We start from the raw sequence: 20,227 nt of genomic DNA on the forward strand, positions 1-20,227 counted from the left end.
CGGCCTGCCTTTGACAGGCAGTTTGTCCAGGTTAGGATCAGAACAAGCACGAAGCTCCAGTGCTGCTCTCCCAGCTCTTTTGGACAGCTGCATCTGCTCCTGCATCCCCGTTGACAAGACCATGGGGGGCTGGGAAAATGTAGATACATTTCCCTTTGCCTCGGAGAAGAGGAGAACATGTGGAGTAAGCATAACGAAACAAAAGCCACTGACATTCCTCACTGCGTCTTGAGACTGGGAGAATGAAAAAAAAAAACCCACGAAGTGGCTGGCGAACGCGAAGAAAGCTCCACTTTGTTGCCCAGATGGAGCAAGGGGCAGATGCGGGGTGGAAATGCAGCTGCTTAATTGACAAGGAGCGAGCTGCGTCCGCCTTCCTTGAGAACCCGAAGGGACGCTGCAGCTCGTAGCACGTGTGAGCCCTCCTGCAGCCTCCCTCCGGCTCCCCTGCAGCTACGGGGGGAGGGATATTTCGCTCCACTCTGGTCGAATACGATCGATGCTTCGGTTGAACGTTCAATTGCTTGGGCCAGCGTCGAGATTTATCACAGCGGTTGAGCAGCCTGATGTTTTTACAGGTCTTGTAGCAAAGCCGAGGAACTGTGTGTATCTGTGGAATGGGAGCTATGTGAAGTACTCTGAGCAGCAAGCAGTAAGCGTGAAGAAAGGGGCTACTTGTCTTTGCAATAGCCGCTGAGCCTCGCTTAAGCCAAAGAGCCTCGCTTCATGGTTTAAAGCCCAGACACCAAGCACGTTCCTGCAGATGGGTTTGGCCCCGTGGATCACCCACAGCAGCTCATCCATTTTGGTGCAGCAATCTGTATGTTTATCAGGGAAGAGCCAGGTCACCTTTTCTACTTGAAGGTTCTTCAGGAAACTGGAATCGGTGCTGGTTTTCTTTTTCACAAGGCGAAAAGAAAGAAAGGGCAGCAACTGGGGAAAAGTTCCATCGCTGGCAGGTTTTTTCCTCTTTCATTTGCAGAGGTGAATGAGAATGTCCCCTTCCAGGGGACCCTAATGCAGTCTCTTTGCATGAGCTCCTGGGTTGTGCCGTGAGCTGCCCTAAGATCAGGAGAACATTGCGAGTTGAAACTCTTTGGCAGGCTTTTAGAGTTCTCATTTCTGTGGACAGCACGGCAGTTCTGTTAAATAAGTCTGTTCCTGAAAAATAATGATAATGCATTGGCTATAAAGTAATGCCTTTTTGTTTTCTTAAATGATAGTTCAGTTTCTTGTGGGAGCTACAGTTCAGGTTCTTTATTCTGTCATTCTCCTAAGGATTTGGCTTTCTACTTCGGTGCGCTGGATCAGGGCATGGCACAGCCGTTGCCCCCCTCAGCAGTGAGCGGGATGAAGGCTGTGCCATGGAAAGGAGAGAACTGGGGGAAGCAGAGCCAAGACCGTAGTGGAAGTGGGACTCTAAGATACAGGGACTTCACAACTGCTTTTGGTCAGCAGAGTGCCACTCTGTCATCCGAAATGTCTGTACACTCCTCAAAACCCAGACTTCCTTGTGGAAGTTCACATACGTTTGTGTGTCTGGGGGAGGAGGTTTGTTGCTATAACGCACTTCATCTGGCGCAGGTTACTCCACGTAGCTGAGCTCCGGTGTCAGGAGGGCTGGTCCTTGTTCCTGACACGGCTGTGCTGTCTCTGGAGGAGTAGGACCAGAGGGATTTCCCAAGATCAGGACTTCTTTGGACCTCCATTGATGGTCCTGGCCCTCTGCCACACTAAAAAGCCTTTTTGTGTGATGAAACGGTGGAGTGAAGATTATTGTTGCCTAAAGACCAAAATATTTGAGTACAGCCCAGGTTATAATGAATCACTGGAGACACTGGAGGGCTTTTTGTGCTTTTAAAAAGAGTTTAAGTCGGAAGTGCACTTTGCGCTCACGCTAAATAAAACTTCTTGAAGGGACGTGTGAAGCTGTACAAAACCAGGTGGTATCCAAATGGGACCAAGAACTGGCAAATGGCACACCATTTTGAGCACATCCCTTTAAAAGCCATATTCCCCCGGGTCTGCTCCGGAGGCCGCTGATATGGGAAGCCCGACTTGCTTTTGCCGGTGCCAGGAATGAAATTTGAGCAGATGCTTTATGCACTTGCATCAGATGTGCTGAACCCAGTCCTGGCAGCCTTGTGAGCTTTTATATGTGACTGGAGAACAGATTGGGGCTGCCACTAAAACTCTCTGAGTACAAAAGGTCGTTACTCATCGGTCCAGTCCGCGTTATTGTATGAGCTTTGTGCTGAGAAGGTGGAGATAAGGAAGGGCTGGAGTACCCAACTGCTAAAATCCGTGTGTTGGCTGGTGTCACAAGACAGGGCATCTGGTTTGAAGCATTATTCTCTCTCTTCCCTCCCCCAAAATACTAAGATACCTTTCTGTTGTTGTCCCGCATCAGAAATCTCGGCGAGCTGATTGACAGGTTTGTGGCTGACTTCAAGGCTCAAGGTGCCCCCAGACCCAACGTGGATGAGGGAGGAGCCGTCCTGCCCAGCTGTGCCGACCTCTTCGTGTACTACAAGAAGTGCATGGTGCAGTGCTCCCAGCTCAGCACAGGCGAGCCGATGATAGCCCTCACCACCATATTCCAGAAGTACCTTCGGGAATACGCCTGGAAAATTCTGTCTGGAAACCTGCCCAAGTGAGTTTTGCTTCCCAAATGCTGCAGCACCATCGGGTGAGACATTCCAGTGAGGAGCAGATGCTTTGTAAAGATAATTAATAAATGCATCCTTGTGGATGCTTATGTTTTGCTGTCAAAGAAGACACGTAGCAACTATTTGACTGCGTTTACCTCACGATTTGCTCAAAAGTTCAGTTTGTTGCGCGGAGAAACGGCAAGAGACCAAATGGAGAGTGAAGGCATTGTTTTTCTTTTAAGGGCCCCTGGAGAATAGCTTCATATTTGGCTTTGGTTAGCAGTCAGATTTACAGTTTCTTGGAGTTCCTTTTGAAATGCCAGCCCAAGTCTCTTCAGAGAATTCTGGCTTTAAGGATTGCACTTACCCTGCTGCTTGGGTAACAAGGTCGTACGGTGACTCTTAGCTGCCTGAGCTCAACGTTCTACATATAGTAATGTATAATGAAGGGGGTTTATTTGTGTGATGCTAAAGTGCTTACCTAACTCCCTCTGCTCTGCAGCATTCTATATATGTTTGAGTAAAATATGCAGATGCAAATCCAGTGAAAAGGAAGGAAATCACTCTGGGTTGACCCCAGTATCATGTGTACAGGCTGAAGGAGCTTTCAATTTGGTATGCTCTTCACCGTCTTCAGTTTGTTTCCCTTGTAAACCTGGGAGCAGCAGAATTAATTTCTGAAACCAGTAAAATCTTTTACAGATGGAAGGGGGAGAAGATTACGTCCAGACAAGTGGAAAGATAAATTTAATGTGCATTCTCCATCAGACCTCGGTTGCGTTCTTTATACGCCTTTTTTTTGTGTGCTCCATTTTTGCTGTCCAAGATAAATATCACTGTCCTATTTTTTTTAATGGATTTGGATTAGGAAGATTTGAGAGGTAGGGAATTTCCTGACTCTCAACTGAGAGTTTGTTGCTGATACACAGCCCTTAATCACTGGAAGACGGTGGAAAGAAGCTGCATCTTCTGTACTTTTCTCATGCTATCATCAGTTTTTAAAGCAGGCTATCAAAGTTTCAAATGCATGTTGACATCTATTTAGTACTGAAAAGATAAATATGACAAGCTGCCTGATAGTTACTGGGAATTTTCTGTAATCTTTAATTAGATTTTGAGTTACTGGCAGCAAAGGTGAAGCTGACTGGGGAAGGTGAAGCTGACTGGGGAAAGCTGCATTCCACTTGCATCCTGATCTACCACGTTGTGAATGAACTGTGCTTTGCCTGAAGACTTGATATCAACTCCTGTTTGCCTCCCTAAAGGATATTTCTTGATCAAAGTAGCAATTGCAGGTTTGAGGTAGAATGACACTGATCCGTGATGCACAAGACAATGGACTTTGTGGTCATAAGGGCTTTTTATGGCTTGGAAACCTAGAAGTAATTTTGCATTGTGTGCGTCTGTACCCCTGAAACCTTACAGGTTTTGCCTTCTGTTTTTTGCCCTCAGGACAACTAGCAGCAGTGGTGGGCTCACCATCACTAGTTTGCTGAAAGAAAAGGAAGGCTCTGAAGTGGCTAAGTTTACTTTAGAAGAACTCTGCCTCATTTGCAGCATCCTCAGCACTGCAGAGTACTGCTTGGCAACCACCCAGCAGGTGAGCTCTCCTCGCGGCACCTCTGAGAAGGCACCCAGCAGCAGCCCTTCTTCCGTCACGAGAGAAGTCTGACTGGGAGAGTCAGAAGTACTAAAAGATCCGTAGTAGTGTCTGCTCCACAGAGCATCCCGTTGATTATTGAGCTCTACGTTATTAAATCTGTATGTCAAAGAAAGAAAAGTATTGATTTTGCTGTTTCCACCTGAGAAAAGTCATTTGCTTGTCATCCTGCTTTGCAGCATCAGTTTTGGACACTATCTTTTTATATTTGTTTTGGATTGGGAACCAAGTTTTTTATATTAAAAGAAGTCTCTTCTCATGGTTCACAATCTCCCTTTTATAAAACCAAGAAAAACAGTAACTCAGAATAGGTTTAGGAAGCCGCTTGCATGAAATACTGGGGGAAGATGGGGTGAGGAGGAGGTATTTACACTGATATGCTTTGCAGCCACAGTGCTCCTTATGTTCAGGTGCTTTCAAAATGCCGCAGGTTGGTAGATGAGCTGTGGTGTTTGGCCGTATCATGGCCTCTCCACCCGTAGAACTGGCAATCCTCGTCCTCTGCAGTTTGGACACAGACAGGGTGCTGGAAAACATCTTTATTAGAAGGACAGGTGCCATGGTGTTAAGCTCGTACATTAGCGTATCAGGCTAGAGTTACGTGTGACCTTGGCAGTTGTTTTGGGGACGTGGTGCCACCGTAGGCCATCCTGGCAGATCAAGGCCTCTGGGGTGTCCAGCAAGGAGAGATTTCCATTGTTCGCTGGCTGAGTTTTGGATTTAGTCTGGGCATAGGTTACGTTTTAAGAAGCTGACTTTTCCAGGATGTAAGTTTTCAAGACTTGTCGTTCCAAGTAAGAAATCTGATCTTTCTTCTCCTTGTTTTGTTTCCTAACAGTTGGAAGAGAAACTCAAAGAAAAAGTGGATGCAAGTCTAGTGGAGAGAATCAACCTGACGGGAGAGATGGACACTTTCAGCATGTACGTTCAGCAGATGCATCCTGCCAGAATCTGTCAGACATCCTAGTTTGTCAGCCAGATGGTGCTGGAGTCATACAAGCCCGAAATCCCAGTGTCGTAGGACCCACCCAGAGATGCAGCCCAGGCGTAGGCATTTCCCTGGTGAAGGGATGGTCATCCTTTGGCTGGTCCCAGAGCAGCAGTAGTACAGACTTCAGATGGAGTTGTTCTCCATCGTCCTAGCCAAAGGAACAAGAGCACTGGAAAGGGGAAAGGAAATAGTGAGTTTCCATTTGAAACATCATTTGCATCTTGGCAGCTCTGTGAGGTGGCTGTTACATTTCAAGAAAGGGAGCTATTTCGGTACATTCCTTCCTGCTTTAACTTCCCACTGTTAATCAGCAGCCTTGTCAGTATGATCAAACCCCATTTCAGATGACATAAAAGACTGATCCAATCTTACACTTGGGGATTATAATTGATAGAAGATTACCATTCATTAAAATAACTTTTCACGTAACGATGCTAAAAATACTCCCCTCTAACATCCTCTCCTCTCCACCACTGACAAACAGATTGGATAGTTTTTGAGAGAAGGAAATCGAGGCAAGAAAAACAACTTGTGCCTCGCAGCAGACAAAAGAAAACCTTGGCAAAGCTGGGAAAATAACTCCTATCACCAGCTCTCCTTCTCCTTAAAACGAAGATTCAGCCCAGATAGCAGTAAGATTTTTTTCAGAACACTTCCTTCCTGTGATTCCTCCTCTCTTGCTCCAGTGGGCAGGATCCCACTGCATCTCCATCCAGGTTTTTCACATGGTCTCAGGCTCCATTCCAGGCTGCAGAGACTCCCTTCCCTTTAGATCATTCTCCGACCTTTTTAAGGGTGAATCCCTGACCAACAGCTAGGGTTGCTGCATCCACTAAACCAAAGGGAGCTGGGGAGTAAAATAAAACATGCCATGTGGTGGGATTTTCTTCACGTGGACAGGTTGAGGGCGATTTCCGCCTTCTCATGCGACCGGTCCGGCTGGGGCAGCTGCCTTGAGTTGCTGCTCAGCTTCCCCATAGGTGGCCAATATGATGTGTTTTGGAAATTGTTTAAATGTATCGCTCACGTGTGCAGCTTTGGACAGCTTTAAAGTTAAATTGACAGGCCTGACGTGTCTTCTAACGAAGGCTTTTTAATTGACTTTCGGTCTGTTCCAGCACAGTACTTTGTCCAGTCTTCTGTCAGTGTAAGTCACAGCTATAAATCTCTCCGGCGTCTGCTCATCCAACATCAAACAAGTTGTTTCTTCTGGGATTTGATGTCGTGTTAGGCACGGTCATAAAGAAAGAGATAAAACGTCCCTGCTTTCTCTGGAAAGCGTTTCTTCCTTCGCAGAAAGGAGATTGCAGAACCAACCCTAATTCCTATGAAGTGCTCAGCTCGGGGGTTTTACCCCTGGGGTGGCTAAGCTTTTTCTGTAGGAAATGTGGAAAAGGTAACGAGCTCTCTTTGAAGCTCAGCAGAAGGAAAATTATTGTCGTGTGAATCCAGAAATCTGTGATTCCCACCCCCCTGCCCTATTGATCCGTTGTGAGATTATAAACGGTGTTCAGAGACCCCTCAAAGGTCTGAAACGTTGCACTTGGCTCTAGTAAGAACTTTCTTCACTAGAACTATCCTGCTCGTTTGTGGCCTCAGCTTCCTGATCCATCAGCTTCTGGGTCTGTCAGGGATTGCATAGGGATTCAGTAATGGCCACGGAAGTACTGACGTGCTGCCCGAGACGGGGGTTTGAAGGGGCTTCTGGCAGACCCAGGACCCAAACCCTCTTGGCATGTCGTGATGCTTTGTGCTTGCCACACGCTCCTTGCTGCACCCTTACCCCTCTGCAGCAGGTATTCATTTTGAAGGGCAGGCAAAGAGGTTTATCTTCCTGTCTGCAATCCTGGGATTTTTAGGTGAGAGCTTCTACTTGGTCGAGCGGCGTCGGGCAGGCTTCTGGCGCGCAGAGGGTAGTGATGAAGTCACTTCGCTCCCGCGGAGCGGGTTGCGTTTCATTTTGGTGCTGAACCACAGCTCTCTCCAAAAGTCACTGCCAGCAGTGCCCAAGAGATGGTTACTTCAGCCCAGCTCCCTTGGCATTGCGTGGGCTGGTGGAATCCCCCAAGGGAGTGAATCCAGCAGATGTGGAGGTACCAGCAGAAACGCTCACAGACTTTTATCCCAGTGCAAGTTTCGGATCATGTAACTTGAAGCCAGTGGTTGCTTCATTTCCCATATTCATTCTCCCAACTCGTTTTGGATGAGTTTGCCTTTACCAACGAATTAATTGCCCTGAAGGAGCAGTCTTACTTGGGATCCTGCTCCAGTCTTTGTGTGCTCGAGCTCTGGGAAGGGGATAGACAACCTGTGTGGGGTGCGGTGAACACACCCAGGTCCCAACAGCGGTTCTGGGTGGGTGATACCTTATCTGCAGAACCTCCCGCTGCCTTTTCAGCCCAACTCTCAGCCGTGCGTATTCACGGCGGGACGCTGCTCTTGGCTCCTGGGGGATTTTCCTCCTTTCCCAGTCAGGTACGCTGGTTATGGCCCTGCGTTGCCGGATACCACCCTAAAACTCGTGCTTGTTTTGCAGTGTGATCTCCAACAGCATCCAGCTGTTGGTGCAGGACCTGGATGCAGCCTGTGACCCTGCCCTGACTGCTATGAGCAAGGTAGGGATGGATTTGTTTTGGGAAGAGGTAACCTTAGGATCCGTGTGGAGTTTCTGTTTGCTTTGATTGCTTGATTTCACTATTGACACATCCTTTTACGCTGCCCTGAGACTTAGCTATATATTATATATTGATTTTTTCTTGAGCAGTAGTTGCTGTAGTTGGGAATATATCCTTCACTCCCAGAACTCCCAGCGTTTGGATTACAGCTTTCACTCTCTTGCAGCACACTGAAACACATGGATAACACAGTACTTTCCCTAAGTTTCCAAGGCATTCTCTTTCTGCCCCTAACGCCAGTGAGGGCCTTTAAAATTAGGAAAACTTCCGTTAGTGTGAAATTTCGAATGCACCTTCTTGTTCGCCGTTTTCTTTGTGCTGCCTGACGAGTTTTACTAACCTGCTTGTTTGTGGCTCTTAACTGAAGGTGCTCAAAGGGTAATACGGAGTTGAGGTGGAGCCCTGTTGCTTCTGTGATCCTCTCAAGGACATACGGAGCCGTTCCGAGCAACGCCGGTGTCATTAGCACCTCAGGGTTTTGGTGCAGTTACGCTGCTGCCTTTTATACGTTGGAAATACAGAGCTGTGTTTTCCTGCCAAAGGATTGTGAAAACCCACTGCTCTAGACGGAGGTGAAGACAACAAAAGTGGATTGAACTATTGTTTTAATTAGAAATATTAAACAGAGCGCTCCATTTTTGTAGGATCAACACACAGTCTCGCTGCCATGAATTTTAATAGCTCTCTGCTTTATGATGTATTCCAGCTGCAACTAGCCCCGCCACCCCCAGCTAATATTTGAAGCGGAATGCAGCTGGTAATGGAGCTTGTACGTGTTCCAAATGAAACCAGGATTGTTTTGCCCAGTGAAATAACACCGTCGGGAAGGGCTCAGCACTTCAGGTGTTGCGTGTGTGCCCTGACAGTTCCTTAGATCTCCTCCTGCGCCTACGTAGCGCGGTGGTGTTTGACTGGCTTAGCTCTGACTGTTTGTACCCAAGTAAACCACAACCTTGAGGAAGCAGCAGCTGGTAGGCCATTTATTTTTGTCTTTGGAACACGGGTAAAATGCAGCTCATGTGATGGGACTGATGATACGTAAACAAGCGGAGTGTTATGAAATTAGCTAAATAAATGCTTGTCACTCGTGCACACATTTCGCTGTTTGCATCAGACAAGAGTTGCTTTTATGTGATTTTTACTAGACCTGGGTTGGGTGCAAGAGGGTTTTTTTTCCTTCATCCTCCTCCTCCCTTTTCTTCGGGGCTGGGTTATGACTCTTGACAGTTGACTAAGGAATGCGTACCATTATTTAAATGCGGAGTTAGCATTTGGATGTGTAAAATGTCAGTCTTTATTAAATGAATAAAGACTGTGGGCCTGATCCATTCCAGTTTTCCTGGACTGGGACGGCACGTCTGTCTCAAGACCCCCCACTCCATTACAGCTCTTCCTTTGTTTAGCTTCTTTTCACTTACTTCACTCCGGTGTCCTCCAAGATTCAACATTCCCCGTCCTTTGTTGAAGTCTGGCTTGTTTCTTTTTTAATCCTTGCAAGAATGGTCGGTAACTATAGAGGTAAATTAAGAAACACTTAAACCTCTAAACCCACTTTGGCTGCAGGCCACTTCGAGAGCTTTAACACAGAAAACAGCATTGGGAATATTGCTTTCAGCTGGGAATGGTGCTCAGTTCCCCTGATTATTTGCCGAGTGTGTTCTGGAAGAAACGGGAAAGGACGAGAAGGCCCCGTATTACAAAATTTGTAGGTGACAATCGTTACTCAGACTCTGCAGCAGGTGTGGAAGGATTAAACAGAGCCGTAGGACGGGGAGTTGGGGTGTGGGGTGAGAGAGGAATTTGCCCTAAATCCCTGCTGTCAGATTTGGGATAACCAGGTGCTGTGAATGTGTTGGACTGATCTGGAGCAGGCGCTTAACTGGCCGGGTGTGCTTTATTCTTAATTACCGGGTTGAGGGAACTGCGAATCTGCATGGGATATTTTTGCCTCAATTAAGTTTATGGATTGCACTGGATAAGGGTTGATTTACTTGCCGAATTAAGCATCGATTTATATGTAAAACTGTGCTGTAAGTGGGGCTGGGGGACATTTTAGTGACTTATGTTGATTGCTCGCTGGTTTTTTATATTTTGCTAAAACCTCCTGGCACGGCTGCAATTTCCTCCTTCCTTACAACTGAGTGGACAACAGCAAGCGCTTCGACACAGGGCGCTAATAACCTCTGCGAGCGTGCGAGGAGAGCCCCACGCGCAGAGCAATCCAAGCTGCCAGGCGCTAATTAAAGTCAGCGTGAACGTGTTTCAGCCCTCAAACGAGGGGCAGCGCGCTGCTGCCTGCAGCACCCGCCGGCTTTCCTCTCCCTGCATGACGCAGAGTCAAGGGAGAAGGGGCTGGCTGGGTGCATACGGATGTGCCCAGCGCTGGAGCCTGTAGGGATAAGCTGGCAGTGGGATGCTGCTGAGTGCAGGGAGCCTTGGAGGCTGGTTCATCCTCCGTTAAATCACGCAGCATCCCCTTTTGCTAGAGACCCACGTCAGTGCTGGGCGTGGAGGAGGCACTTGGCTTGGCCCTGCCACCCCATTCCCAGCTCTCTGGGGACACAGGGACACGTGGGGACCCACAGCCCGGCAGACCCAGCGGTACTCTTGAGCCCCCGCTACGCCCAGAAGGCGGTGAAGCTCTTGTTATGTGCCAAACCAGCCCAGGTTTGCTCAGGGTTTCACTCTTCTCCCCTCCTTTTTAACAGAGCACCCTAAATTCCTGAGGATCCTGTGCTTTTGTTGTAAAAACCATCTCTGGAGGCCTCACCGGGTATTCCAACCCGGCTCCTGCCCTCGCATGGGGCCGTGTCGCCCCGTGTCCTTGCAGCGTGCGGCTGTTGGCGTGCCCATGCGGTGGGCTTCTCCCCTTGGCCGGCAAGCGCGAGGCCTCGCTGCTCCTGTTCTTTGGGCTCGTTTTCAGCTTGTGGATGTAAACTCTGTGGCTGTCCCAAGAAAAACATGGGACGAGGGCAAGAGAGGAATAAATTTAATGTGACAGGAACAAAGCTTTACCAGAAGACTTGGGCTCATATTTCTTTTGATGACTTTTCAGTATGTGTACTGTGTCTTTCAGTGCAGCTACTGGGGTTTTTTTGGGGTGAAACACACCCACATACACACACAAAGGGCTATTTTTACTGCTCATGCTTTAAAGGTTTGGTTGTAAAGTATTGCTTTTGGAACGAAGACCAACAAAATGAAAAAGCTACTGTTTTACTGTTGTTGCAATAATTCAACTCAGTGGTCCCTTCCCACTTTCTGGCTGTTCCCGCTACATGGGGATGGTCTGCGTGTCGAGGATCGTTGTCCGTGGGGAAGGGCCGGTGCTGGGAATGCGCGAGTGCGACGGGGAGACGGGCACAGAGGGTTTTCTTTGGGTATGACAAGTACCACGAGGAGCAGACAAGCAGTTGTCTCTTGTGCAGACTTCCACATGCAAGTGAGATGGAATGAAAACCTGATCCCTTCTCGCTACCCGGGCGATGCGAGATGAGCAGGTTGGGGTTTGGGTGGTTGGGTTAAATACAGATAGCTTTGGTAGGACACGTGCGGACGCTCAGACACTGTGGTTTTGCAAGGAATTTGGCTTCTGTTGCCCTTTTAGCCACTTCGGCTGTATGTTGCTTGGGTGGAATCGAAGCAGCTGGGTTTGCAGTGAGCAAAGCTGCAATTAAATTAATGCCAGGAATAAAAATTCTTACATGCGAGATGCAGAACTTGAGAAGACAAGTTTGAGGACAAACACTCCTTCAACAGAAAAAGCTCATCTTGGGCGTGTGCCCAGTTTTCTGTCCTGATTTCATACCTGTTTTCCTTCTGTTTCCTCTCCAGCACGAGGAACGACGTCTCCAAACGGAGCACGCAGCAGAGCATGGTCTCTCAACAGTAGCAGAGCTGGGAGCTCTTCTCTGCAGGTTCCTCAGTGAGACTTCGTTACGCACACGGACGCTTGGCCGTCCTTACCCAACTGCCTCTTTGTTTTTCCACATGACTTGCACCGTGTAGTCCCTGTGTGCTGCAAACGAGGCTTAGGGAAGCCGAAGGCAGGCGGACATCGGGCTCACAGGGGCTATTCCGTTGCATTTCTGCTGACGGTCAATGAAAACAAAATGGGTCATTGAGTAACTCACCTTGTTTTGTATTTTTTTTACGTGTGTTTGGGATGAGCTGAAGCTGCCATCCTGGCTTGCACACCCAAAGTGTTTTCAACACGAGCTGCGCCGGTGTAGGCTGCTTTGGACTTTGAGACTATTTCTACCTCTTCCATCTATGTGTCATCAGTCTCATCAGTATAAAAGTCTTGGCTGCCATACAGGAATCCAGACTTTGCAAGCTTGCAGATATTTTCCCAAATGCCTGTAATCGGGATTTCTATGGGCACTTCAACCCGGCAAACTGGAAACTGTTAAATACTAAGGCAGCCCTGGTGTGCTCCAAAAGCCTTTTTAATCCTAGTGATCCCCGTGTGTGTAGGTTGCCCGTCACAATCTCTGCGCTGGTTTTCTTTGTATTCTGTTGTGGAAGAGTTTTGCTTAAGCACTATAGTGCCGAAGAACTCGACCTTGGTGGTGAATTGCAGGGGTGGTGTCTTGATGATTCCTTAGGGATCTTTTGGCAGGAAGTTTGGACAGCTTTCCTCACCTATTGCTTGAATCCTGATGAGTTAAACAGGCTTTTTGGTTGTTTTTTCCCCTTTGTGCAGATGCAGTGGCAGAACGTGGAACACGTCGGTGACCAGAGTCCTTATGTCACCTCAGTGATTCTCCACATTAAACAGAACGTCCCCATCATCCGCGACAACCTGGCCTCCACAAGGAAGTATTTCACTCAGTTCTGTATAAAATTTGCAAAGTAAGTTAACCGGCGTGGCGCAGAAATTCCCGGGGTCTCTGGTTCTCGCTCGTTGCTCGTAGAGGGTCGATTTGCCTTTCGTCTGCAGCGTCGGTGGCGCTTGGTGTCCGGGTGAGGATCCTCTCCGACCAGGGAGAGCATGGAAGGAGGTGGAGTGGGGCAGCAAACACCAGCAGCTGCTGCCAGGGTTGAAAGACACTTCAGTTTCTTGCCTCAAGTTTCCTGCCGAGGCAGATTTTCTCAGACATTTGTATCATAGTTCCTTTTCATGTGCCTAAACCATCCCATAAAATAGTGACCTGATCACTGTCCTCTGTTGGCCAAGTACAGAAGGTTTGGGGTTGGACATCTAAATAAGGCTTTGAAAATCTGAATGTGGACACGACTCTTGCTACGGGAACATTTCTTTCCGGTGGTAAGAGGCTGCTTCCAGGTACTGAGAAATTTGATGCGTCATTTGCCTCAAAATGACTTTCGTAATAGCTGTGGCGCTGGAAGGAGGGCATGTGCGAGGAGTATGTTCTATCTTCACAGTCTGAAAGAATAGTTCAGGGCAAGAATAGTTCAGAAGGGGAGGGGAACTACATGTTCAGATTTAGGGATATGACGAGTGTCTTCTTGGCAAGTCACTTAACGTCGGGCAGCAGGAAGGGACGGGAAGGCGAGACAGAAATTCCCCTTGCCTTTGGACTCAGGGTTGAGGGTGCAGCTCTCCAGCATCTCTTGGACATCCAAACTCTGCAGCCATGTCTGCAACAAGAATTCAGTTCTTTGGGAAGGTACTTTGAGCTCTTCCCTGCTTGCCTTTGGCCAGCTGAGCCGTGCTGGCCAGCACCCCAAGAACAACCCGCGGGAGGGCTCGGCCAGTTGCGGCTGCTGCGGTTGCATGTGACTGCTGGTGGACTTGGGAGCGAGCACCATGCGTATCATGTGTCACTCTAAAATACCTGAACGCTTCATTCATCTGCAATAAGCTCATCATCCTGAAATAAACTGTGTGGCCTGGCAGTTACTGTGCGGGTTTGCCGGCGGAGCTTCAGCTCCTGCTTCGGCGGGGAAGGATGCAGCAGGCTCTCCTGAGAACCGTTAGCGTTTGCAGCGGGGAGGCTGGCCTCCGAGTTTCGCTGCCTCTTTCTATCTCACGGTACTCATTAGTTTGCGTTAAGGAGCAGTTACTGATAAATCATACAGTGGCGTTGCCCATAATCGCTGTTTGAAATGCTGTCTCAGTGAAAATTTATTGCACTTAAGCCTTCTATGTGGTTACGCTTGAATTTTATATCGCCAACACGGTGATAAATAACCCTCCCCCTTTACTCAGCTGTTCACAGCACACTCAACACCTCAGCTTAGTTCCCTCCCTTTTAACTTGATTGCTAAGCACACGCCGAGTAAACTCAGGATGAAGTACCCAGCTCTCCCGTTGGGGAACGTGAAGCCGCCTGCCTCCACGGCTTTGTTCCACAGGAGAGCCCAGACACCGCCTCGAAACCTTTGTAATACCACTGCAGCCCTGATCTGCAGCACATTAAAATCAAGGCACAGTCCTGAATTCACCGTGCCGTGGATCAAGCGTAGAAGTGAAAATTTGGCTCCTGAAGGTTGGTTTTGCCGGGTCACGTGTAGCATCCTTCTGTTACGACTTGGTTTTAAGGAGAAGTGACCCAGGGGCGAGGGTGCACTGTCCCACTTAAAATGCTTCTGGCATTGTAATGCGTACAAACATCTGTATTTGAGAAGCTCTGAGTCGTTACGGAACACGCTGGCCTGCTCCATATAAATACCTGGATTTGTGTGCTCCCCAGCGCTGAAAATTCTTTTTAACAGGCATTGTGCTTCTCCGTCCGTGAACGCCTGTATCTTTTTGAACTGCCAGCCGCTTCTCAGCGCTAATGGATTGTGTAAAGCGCGCGTGTTGAGTTACAGGACCACAGGGGAGACGGCGTCTCCAGTCACTAAATTTAAAACTGAGGGATGTGAGCCAACTCTGGAGGAAGAAAAATGTACATCAGGAATCGCATCAATCCTCTAAAACTCATTTGTCATTTTTGCTTTGTTTTGACCAATATGCAACCCTCGCTCCCTTGAAATGGTGAGAAGCGACCGGCTTTCCAGGAGGCACTCGCAGGCAGGGTGGGGGGCTCTGTTCTCACTCCACCTCAGTCCTTACGCTTTGAAATCAAAAACTGGAGCAGTGAAGCTGTGGCTTCTACGCCGGGATGTGTTTGGGAAGTCTGTGACCTGATCTCGGTGAGGAAGAGATCAGGAGGGAGAGATAGGAAAAACAAACTGCTCCCCCCGTCGCCAGAGAAGTGCCTCGTCCATCGCGAGCAGCCAGGTGTGGTGGGTGACTGCAGCAGGTGTCCTCCTCTTCCTCTGGCCTTTGCATCGGGCTTGCAGGGGAGTTAGGTGGAAGAAGATTGTGATGAGCAGGCTCCTGGAGGTTTGGAAGCAGTGGCTGAGCTACGCCTGGGCCAGCCTGCAAGGGCCGGTCACTCCTGGGAGGGTGGCAAAAGCAAAACCCTTCTCAGCTGCAGTGACTCAGTGACACCGGGATGCTGGGAATGATGTCCTGGAGCAGCTCAGGACAGACAGACTGGGGTTGCGTCTCAGCCTTGCTTAGCAAGGCAGCGTGAGGGATGCATCATCCGTGCAGGGGATTAGGAAAACACAGGCTCTGGCAGAGCCGATCCCGTTGGATGGGAGCCTCTCAGATGCTGTGGTTTCTGTGCTTTAGGTTCCTAATCTGTCTTGCGCCGCTTTATTGTTACACTGGGGACTCGTCTGCTTCTATGGAGGGTTTGCTGGATCCAGTTTTACAGCCAAAACTGCAAATGAACTCTGGCACTCAGTATAGCTCCGTGGATGCGCGGGGAGCGAAGGCATTTAGAGTACAAAACCGCGTGTAGAGCGTTACCGTTGAACACGCACGTATTATTCGCATCAGGATCGCCTGCTCAGAGAGCCAAGCGTCGAGTCCAGCCTAGGCAAGTTGTGCAACTGCTCTCGATGGTCTCTGCTAGTCCAGAAAAGAAAAGAATACCAGAGCGTCCTTTGGCTCTTACGGTTTGTCTTCTCTGTCCTGCTGGAGTTGAGGAGCTGTTTCCAATAAGGCAGCGTGAAATAACAGGCATGTGGGGCTGGAAGGTCGCTTTACCCTGCTGCACTGATGGTGGGTGGCCATCCGAAGGGGCCTGGGAATTGTTTCCTGCAAGACGGAATGCTGTCTATGGGAGACCATGTGGTTACAGAGAAAAGATTAAAAAGAGGGGAGGGGGTCCCTTGGCTGCCACCCTGCAGAAAGAAAGGCTCTCCCTGTTTCTCACACGCAGCAGGAGCATTAGCTCCATGCCTGACCTTACGGAGAGAGGGAGAGTTGGACCTACGTGCAAGATCAAAGGTACAATTAATCTCTCGTGCTCTTCCGCTTTGTAACAGGCTGCTGCATGCAGAGCTGCTACCGACTGATCATTTTATCGGATCACCTAAGCTCCAGCTGTGCTTGGCACTCTAATTGCCTTCTGGGAGTTCATTACACACCCAAAAAATGGATTCCTGGACCAGATAAGTTACATCTCTGCTGTAATGCTTTCACGCACGAGGAGACAGGGCTTGTTTTCCTCCTCTTACTTCTATTTTGTTGCCAAAGTTGTTTCTCCGGTGGCCAAATTCAGAGCTGTTTGGGGCAGCCCGGTAGCTGGTTTTCAGTAGTAGCTTGAAATTGTTCTCCTTGACACCTCTCCAGGAAAAGATGATTCACTGAGAGAGGTCGTGACTGTGTCTGAGGGAAGGGGAAGGGAAGGAGCCTTTGCTTGGAAGGACTCTTCCTTGAACCGTTCCTTTCAGTTTGCTCAGCAGCTTGGCGTGCTCTCTGCCTGAGTTACACTTTTGTCATTCTTCCATGAGAAAGGGCAAAAAATAAACATCCTGGCTTGGAAAAACAGGTGGCAGGACAAACAAGATGCTGTCCATGCTCCCTGCCTTGTGGGAAGAAAACACATATGTGAGGGGGAAACCGCGCTGAATTTAGATCATCACCAGAAACGGCACCTCGTTCGAAAGGGCAGAAAACGGACCGACTTACGTGGGCTCGGGGCAGAACCATTAAAATCAAAGACCTGCCACCAGGTCATGGACGAGGGCCTGGAGACGTGAGCTTGGCGGGCACTCAGCCGAAAGGCCCTGTGAAAGAAGCGGAGTACAGCAAAAACAGGGCAGCAAAAGGAAGACGGGTATGAGCGGTGTGGTCCCGACAGACCGAGTTCCTGCTGCTCACGCTGGTCCCTCTCCTCGTGTTCAGCTCCTGCGTTTTCCTGCTGCTGGTTGAGCCCCAGGAAAAATACCTTTCCTTGGTAGAGTAGGTGGGGTGGGAGCTTGTCTTGCTGCTTCTGCTAGAAGGGAGCATCTGCTCCTCCACTGATGAGGAGACTAGCACAAAGCCTGAACCCAAGGTGCAGAAAGCTAACCCCAGAGCTCTGGAGTGTGTTGTCTGAGGTGATGAATACTGGCCGAATTCCTCCCGGTTGAGTATATGTACCGTAGCCATTTTTCTGGGTCTGACATCCACGTTAGTGAAATAGGTTAACGGTGTTTTCCTTTTCACAAAGCTTTTTCTTGCCTTGATTGTGTTGGCTAGAAGCTCTCTGGAAAAGTGCCATTCTGTGGGAATGTCCAGGGCCCAGCAGACCTCCAGCCTTGGCTGAACCTCAAGTTCAGTGTGTAATATGCATGTTATGGAATTACTAGTATGCAGTAAAATGTAAGTTCTGGATACACTCAGGATACTTCCACCCCGTGAGCAGTGCTGCTAATCCTGATGTGTTGCTGGGTTTATTACGTACGATACTTGGTTTGCTTCTCCTTGGCCTTAGACTGCAAGACTATATATAGCCTGTAGCAATTTATTTACATGGAGTATAAGTGCATCTTCTCCACTAACTTTGAGAGCAGCATGGAGACTCCAAATACTGACATGTAATTGTGTCATTTTCTACCTTTTCCCTGCAGCTCTTTCATTCCCAAGTTCATTAACCATCTCTTCAAGTGCAAACCTATCAGCATGGTGGGCGCAGAACAGGTAAGAAACGATAGTAATATTGTAGGGACAAGACCAGGGGGTAACGGGTTTAAATAGAGGGATGATCCAGATGGGACATCAGGATGAAATTCTTCCCAGAGAGGGTGGGGAGGCACTGGGCCAGGTTACCCAGGGAAGCTGTGGATGCCCCATCCCTGGAAGTGTTCAAGGCCAGGCTGGATGAGGCTTGGAGCAACCTGGTCTAGTGGAAGGTGTCCCTGCCCATGGCAGAGGGTGGGACTGGGGGGGCTTTAAGGTCCCTTCCCACCCAAACTGTTCTGTGATTCTATTGTACGATTCTCTGATCTCAGGGAAGAAAGGATGTTGGGTTATTGCCACCTGGATTTGCATACACATTCCTGTTGAAATGCTGCCCCTTGACAGGAGCCCCTCTGTCCCCAGATTGCACATGGGTGGGCAACGCAGGGTTTTGGTTACCTTGAGACCATGGGTGCAGCTGCCTCTGGCTGTGACCCTCCATCTCCCATCCCTGCCTGTGGGCTGGGACCCCGCTACTCTGCCAGGGTGAGGTTTGGAAGAGGTTGGATTTCAGCTGTCCCCTGCGCATCCAGCTGCTCCCCTCTGGGCTGATGAAATAAAAAAAAAGAGGCAAAATCACCCCTAATGGGGCTGCTGTGAACTTCAAATCAGTGCCTTAAAAGCCATTTGGGTTTTAGGCATCAAAGCGGGTTCTGAGCAGTGTGTGTCTGCAAATTGAAACAGGAGCTTTACATCAAAACCTTCCTCTTTCTTAATGGAAAGCAAATGAGTGAAGCGCGGTTCCCGCTCGTCTGGTGCGATGGGCAATAACCTGAGAGTGATTAAACGAAGCCTTTTTTTTAAATCAGCATCTAACGTGTTGCCAGCAGTGGACTTGTGTCTAATGTTAAAAGGTTTTAATATTACTGTATTGGAATAACAGGCCCAATTTTGTTCTTTAAAGCAGACTGGGAAGGTTTCTGTTAGCCTGATTGTCAGGGAATGTGTCTCATTAAAGTGGGACATGCCTTCCTGGGGTTCGAGGAACGGAGGTGTTCAGGAGCTGGTCTCCTCGGAGCAGTCTGTCCCCAGCTGCCGTAGCATCTTTTGAACCCCACCCCCAGCCACTCACCGACATCTTTCCATCCTGATTTCTCTCCCCTGGTGCAAATGTTGCTGTGGAATATGTTTTCCCGGTCCTAAGCACAGTTTTTCCTGCTGTTGGCTGACAATCGTGTTCGGAAGGCGGACGCCAGGGCAGTGTGCCCGGCGGTGCTCAGCGCGGGGGACGAGACCTGTGGGGTTCACTTCGGTGGGTTTGTGTCTCTGACTTACCACCTCCTCAGGAAGCTTTGGCAGTGAGTTAGCAGTGCTGGGGACTGGGAATAGATAACGGGGGGAGGCAGGGTGAGGGGACAGAGCCTGCGAACGCTGCGGCTGTGGGAAAGGCTCCAGAGTGCGCCAAATTCTGGTTAGGCTCGGGAGAATTTACGTGGGAAAGATGTGAATTCCCCAACCGTGGCAAAACCTTCCGTCTATGGGATGCCTTGTAGACAGGCAGGAATCCGGCTATGACAGCCCGAGCCGACACCAGGCTCCAGCAGCTCCGGGGCGCAGTTTGTGCTGTGGTTTCCTGACTTCCCAGGAGGCGACTGGTGGGGTTGGTTCATCTCACGCAGACCATGATGCAGGCAGCCCGCAGCGGTGATCCCCTGCTGCAGATAACAGAGTCCAGATTTGAACCGGCCACCCCTCCTCCTCAGCTCAGCCCTTCTGTGTTTGAACTGAATTCCCACGTGTGCCGAACGCTGCCCCAAAACGCTTGCGCTGGGGGGTTCTGCAGTGCCCGTAATGTTGCGTGTTGCTCCAGAACGAGCTTCCACCTGCTTCTCCGAGCCCTTCTGCAGGACACGCACGGGGTGTGCCAACAGCGCAGCGGAATTTCACGGTCCCTGATGTCGAAGGAAACTGTGCTTCTCTAATTTAGTCTGATTTCAGGTTTCTCTCCTTCCCTGGTCTCATCTCACCTCTTGAAACATATCTCGTGTGGTACCTGGGGTAATTTTGCTCCAAGAACCCCTAACCCACAGCATTTTGTCGTCAGAGGGTACTTGTCTGGGCTGAATTTCCTGGCTGCTCCATGCGGCTTGTTTAGCCGCTGGACTCATAAACACCAACATACAGGCCGTGAGTTTCGGTGTAGCGGTGTCCTGAGCAGTTCTCAACGTGGCTGCGTTCATAGAATCACGGAATGGTCTGGGTTGGAAGGGACCTTAAAGATCATCCAGTTCCAACCTCCCTGCCATGGGCAGGGACACCTTCCACTAGACCAGGTTGCTC

At 49.3% G+C, this 20,227-nt stretch overlaps 1 protein-coding gene across 1 annotated transcript in view; it reads left to right on the forward strand.

Annotated features, from left to right (window-relative positions):
• The window catches only part of VPS53 (vacuolar protein sorting 53 homolog (S. cerevisiae)), a gene marked incomplete at its 5' end in the record, with an annotated part of 34,952 nt that overhangs the window by 10,081 nt on the left and 4,644 nt on the right, over nt 1-20,227 (forward strand). The window contains 6 exons of the mRNA XM_010152376.1: nt 2,411-2,653; nt 4,104-4,251; nt 5,150-5,232; nt 7,839-7,917; nt 12,683-12,831; nt 17,839-17,908. Coding sequence (XP_010150678.1) covers nt 2,411-2,653; nt 4,104-4,251; nt 5,150-5,232; nt 7,839-7,917; nt 12,683-12,831; nt 17,839-17,908 — 772 coding nt within the window. The remainder of the gene's footprint in view (nt 1-2,410; nt 2,654-4,103; nt 4,252-5,149; nt 5,233-7,838; nt 7,918-12,682; nt 12,832-17,838; nt 17,909-20,227) is intronic.

The sequence above is a fragment of the Eurypyga helias genome, unplaced genomic scaffold (genome assembly GCF_000690775.1).
Source record: "Eurypyga helias isolate BGI_N326 unplaced genomic scaffold, ASM69077v1 scaffold23715, whole genome shotgun sequence".
Lineage (NCBI taxonomy): Eukaryota > Metazoa > Chordata > Aves > Eurypygiformes > Eurypygidae > Eurypyga > Eurypyga helias.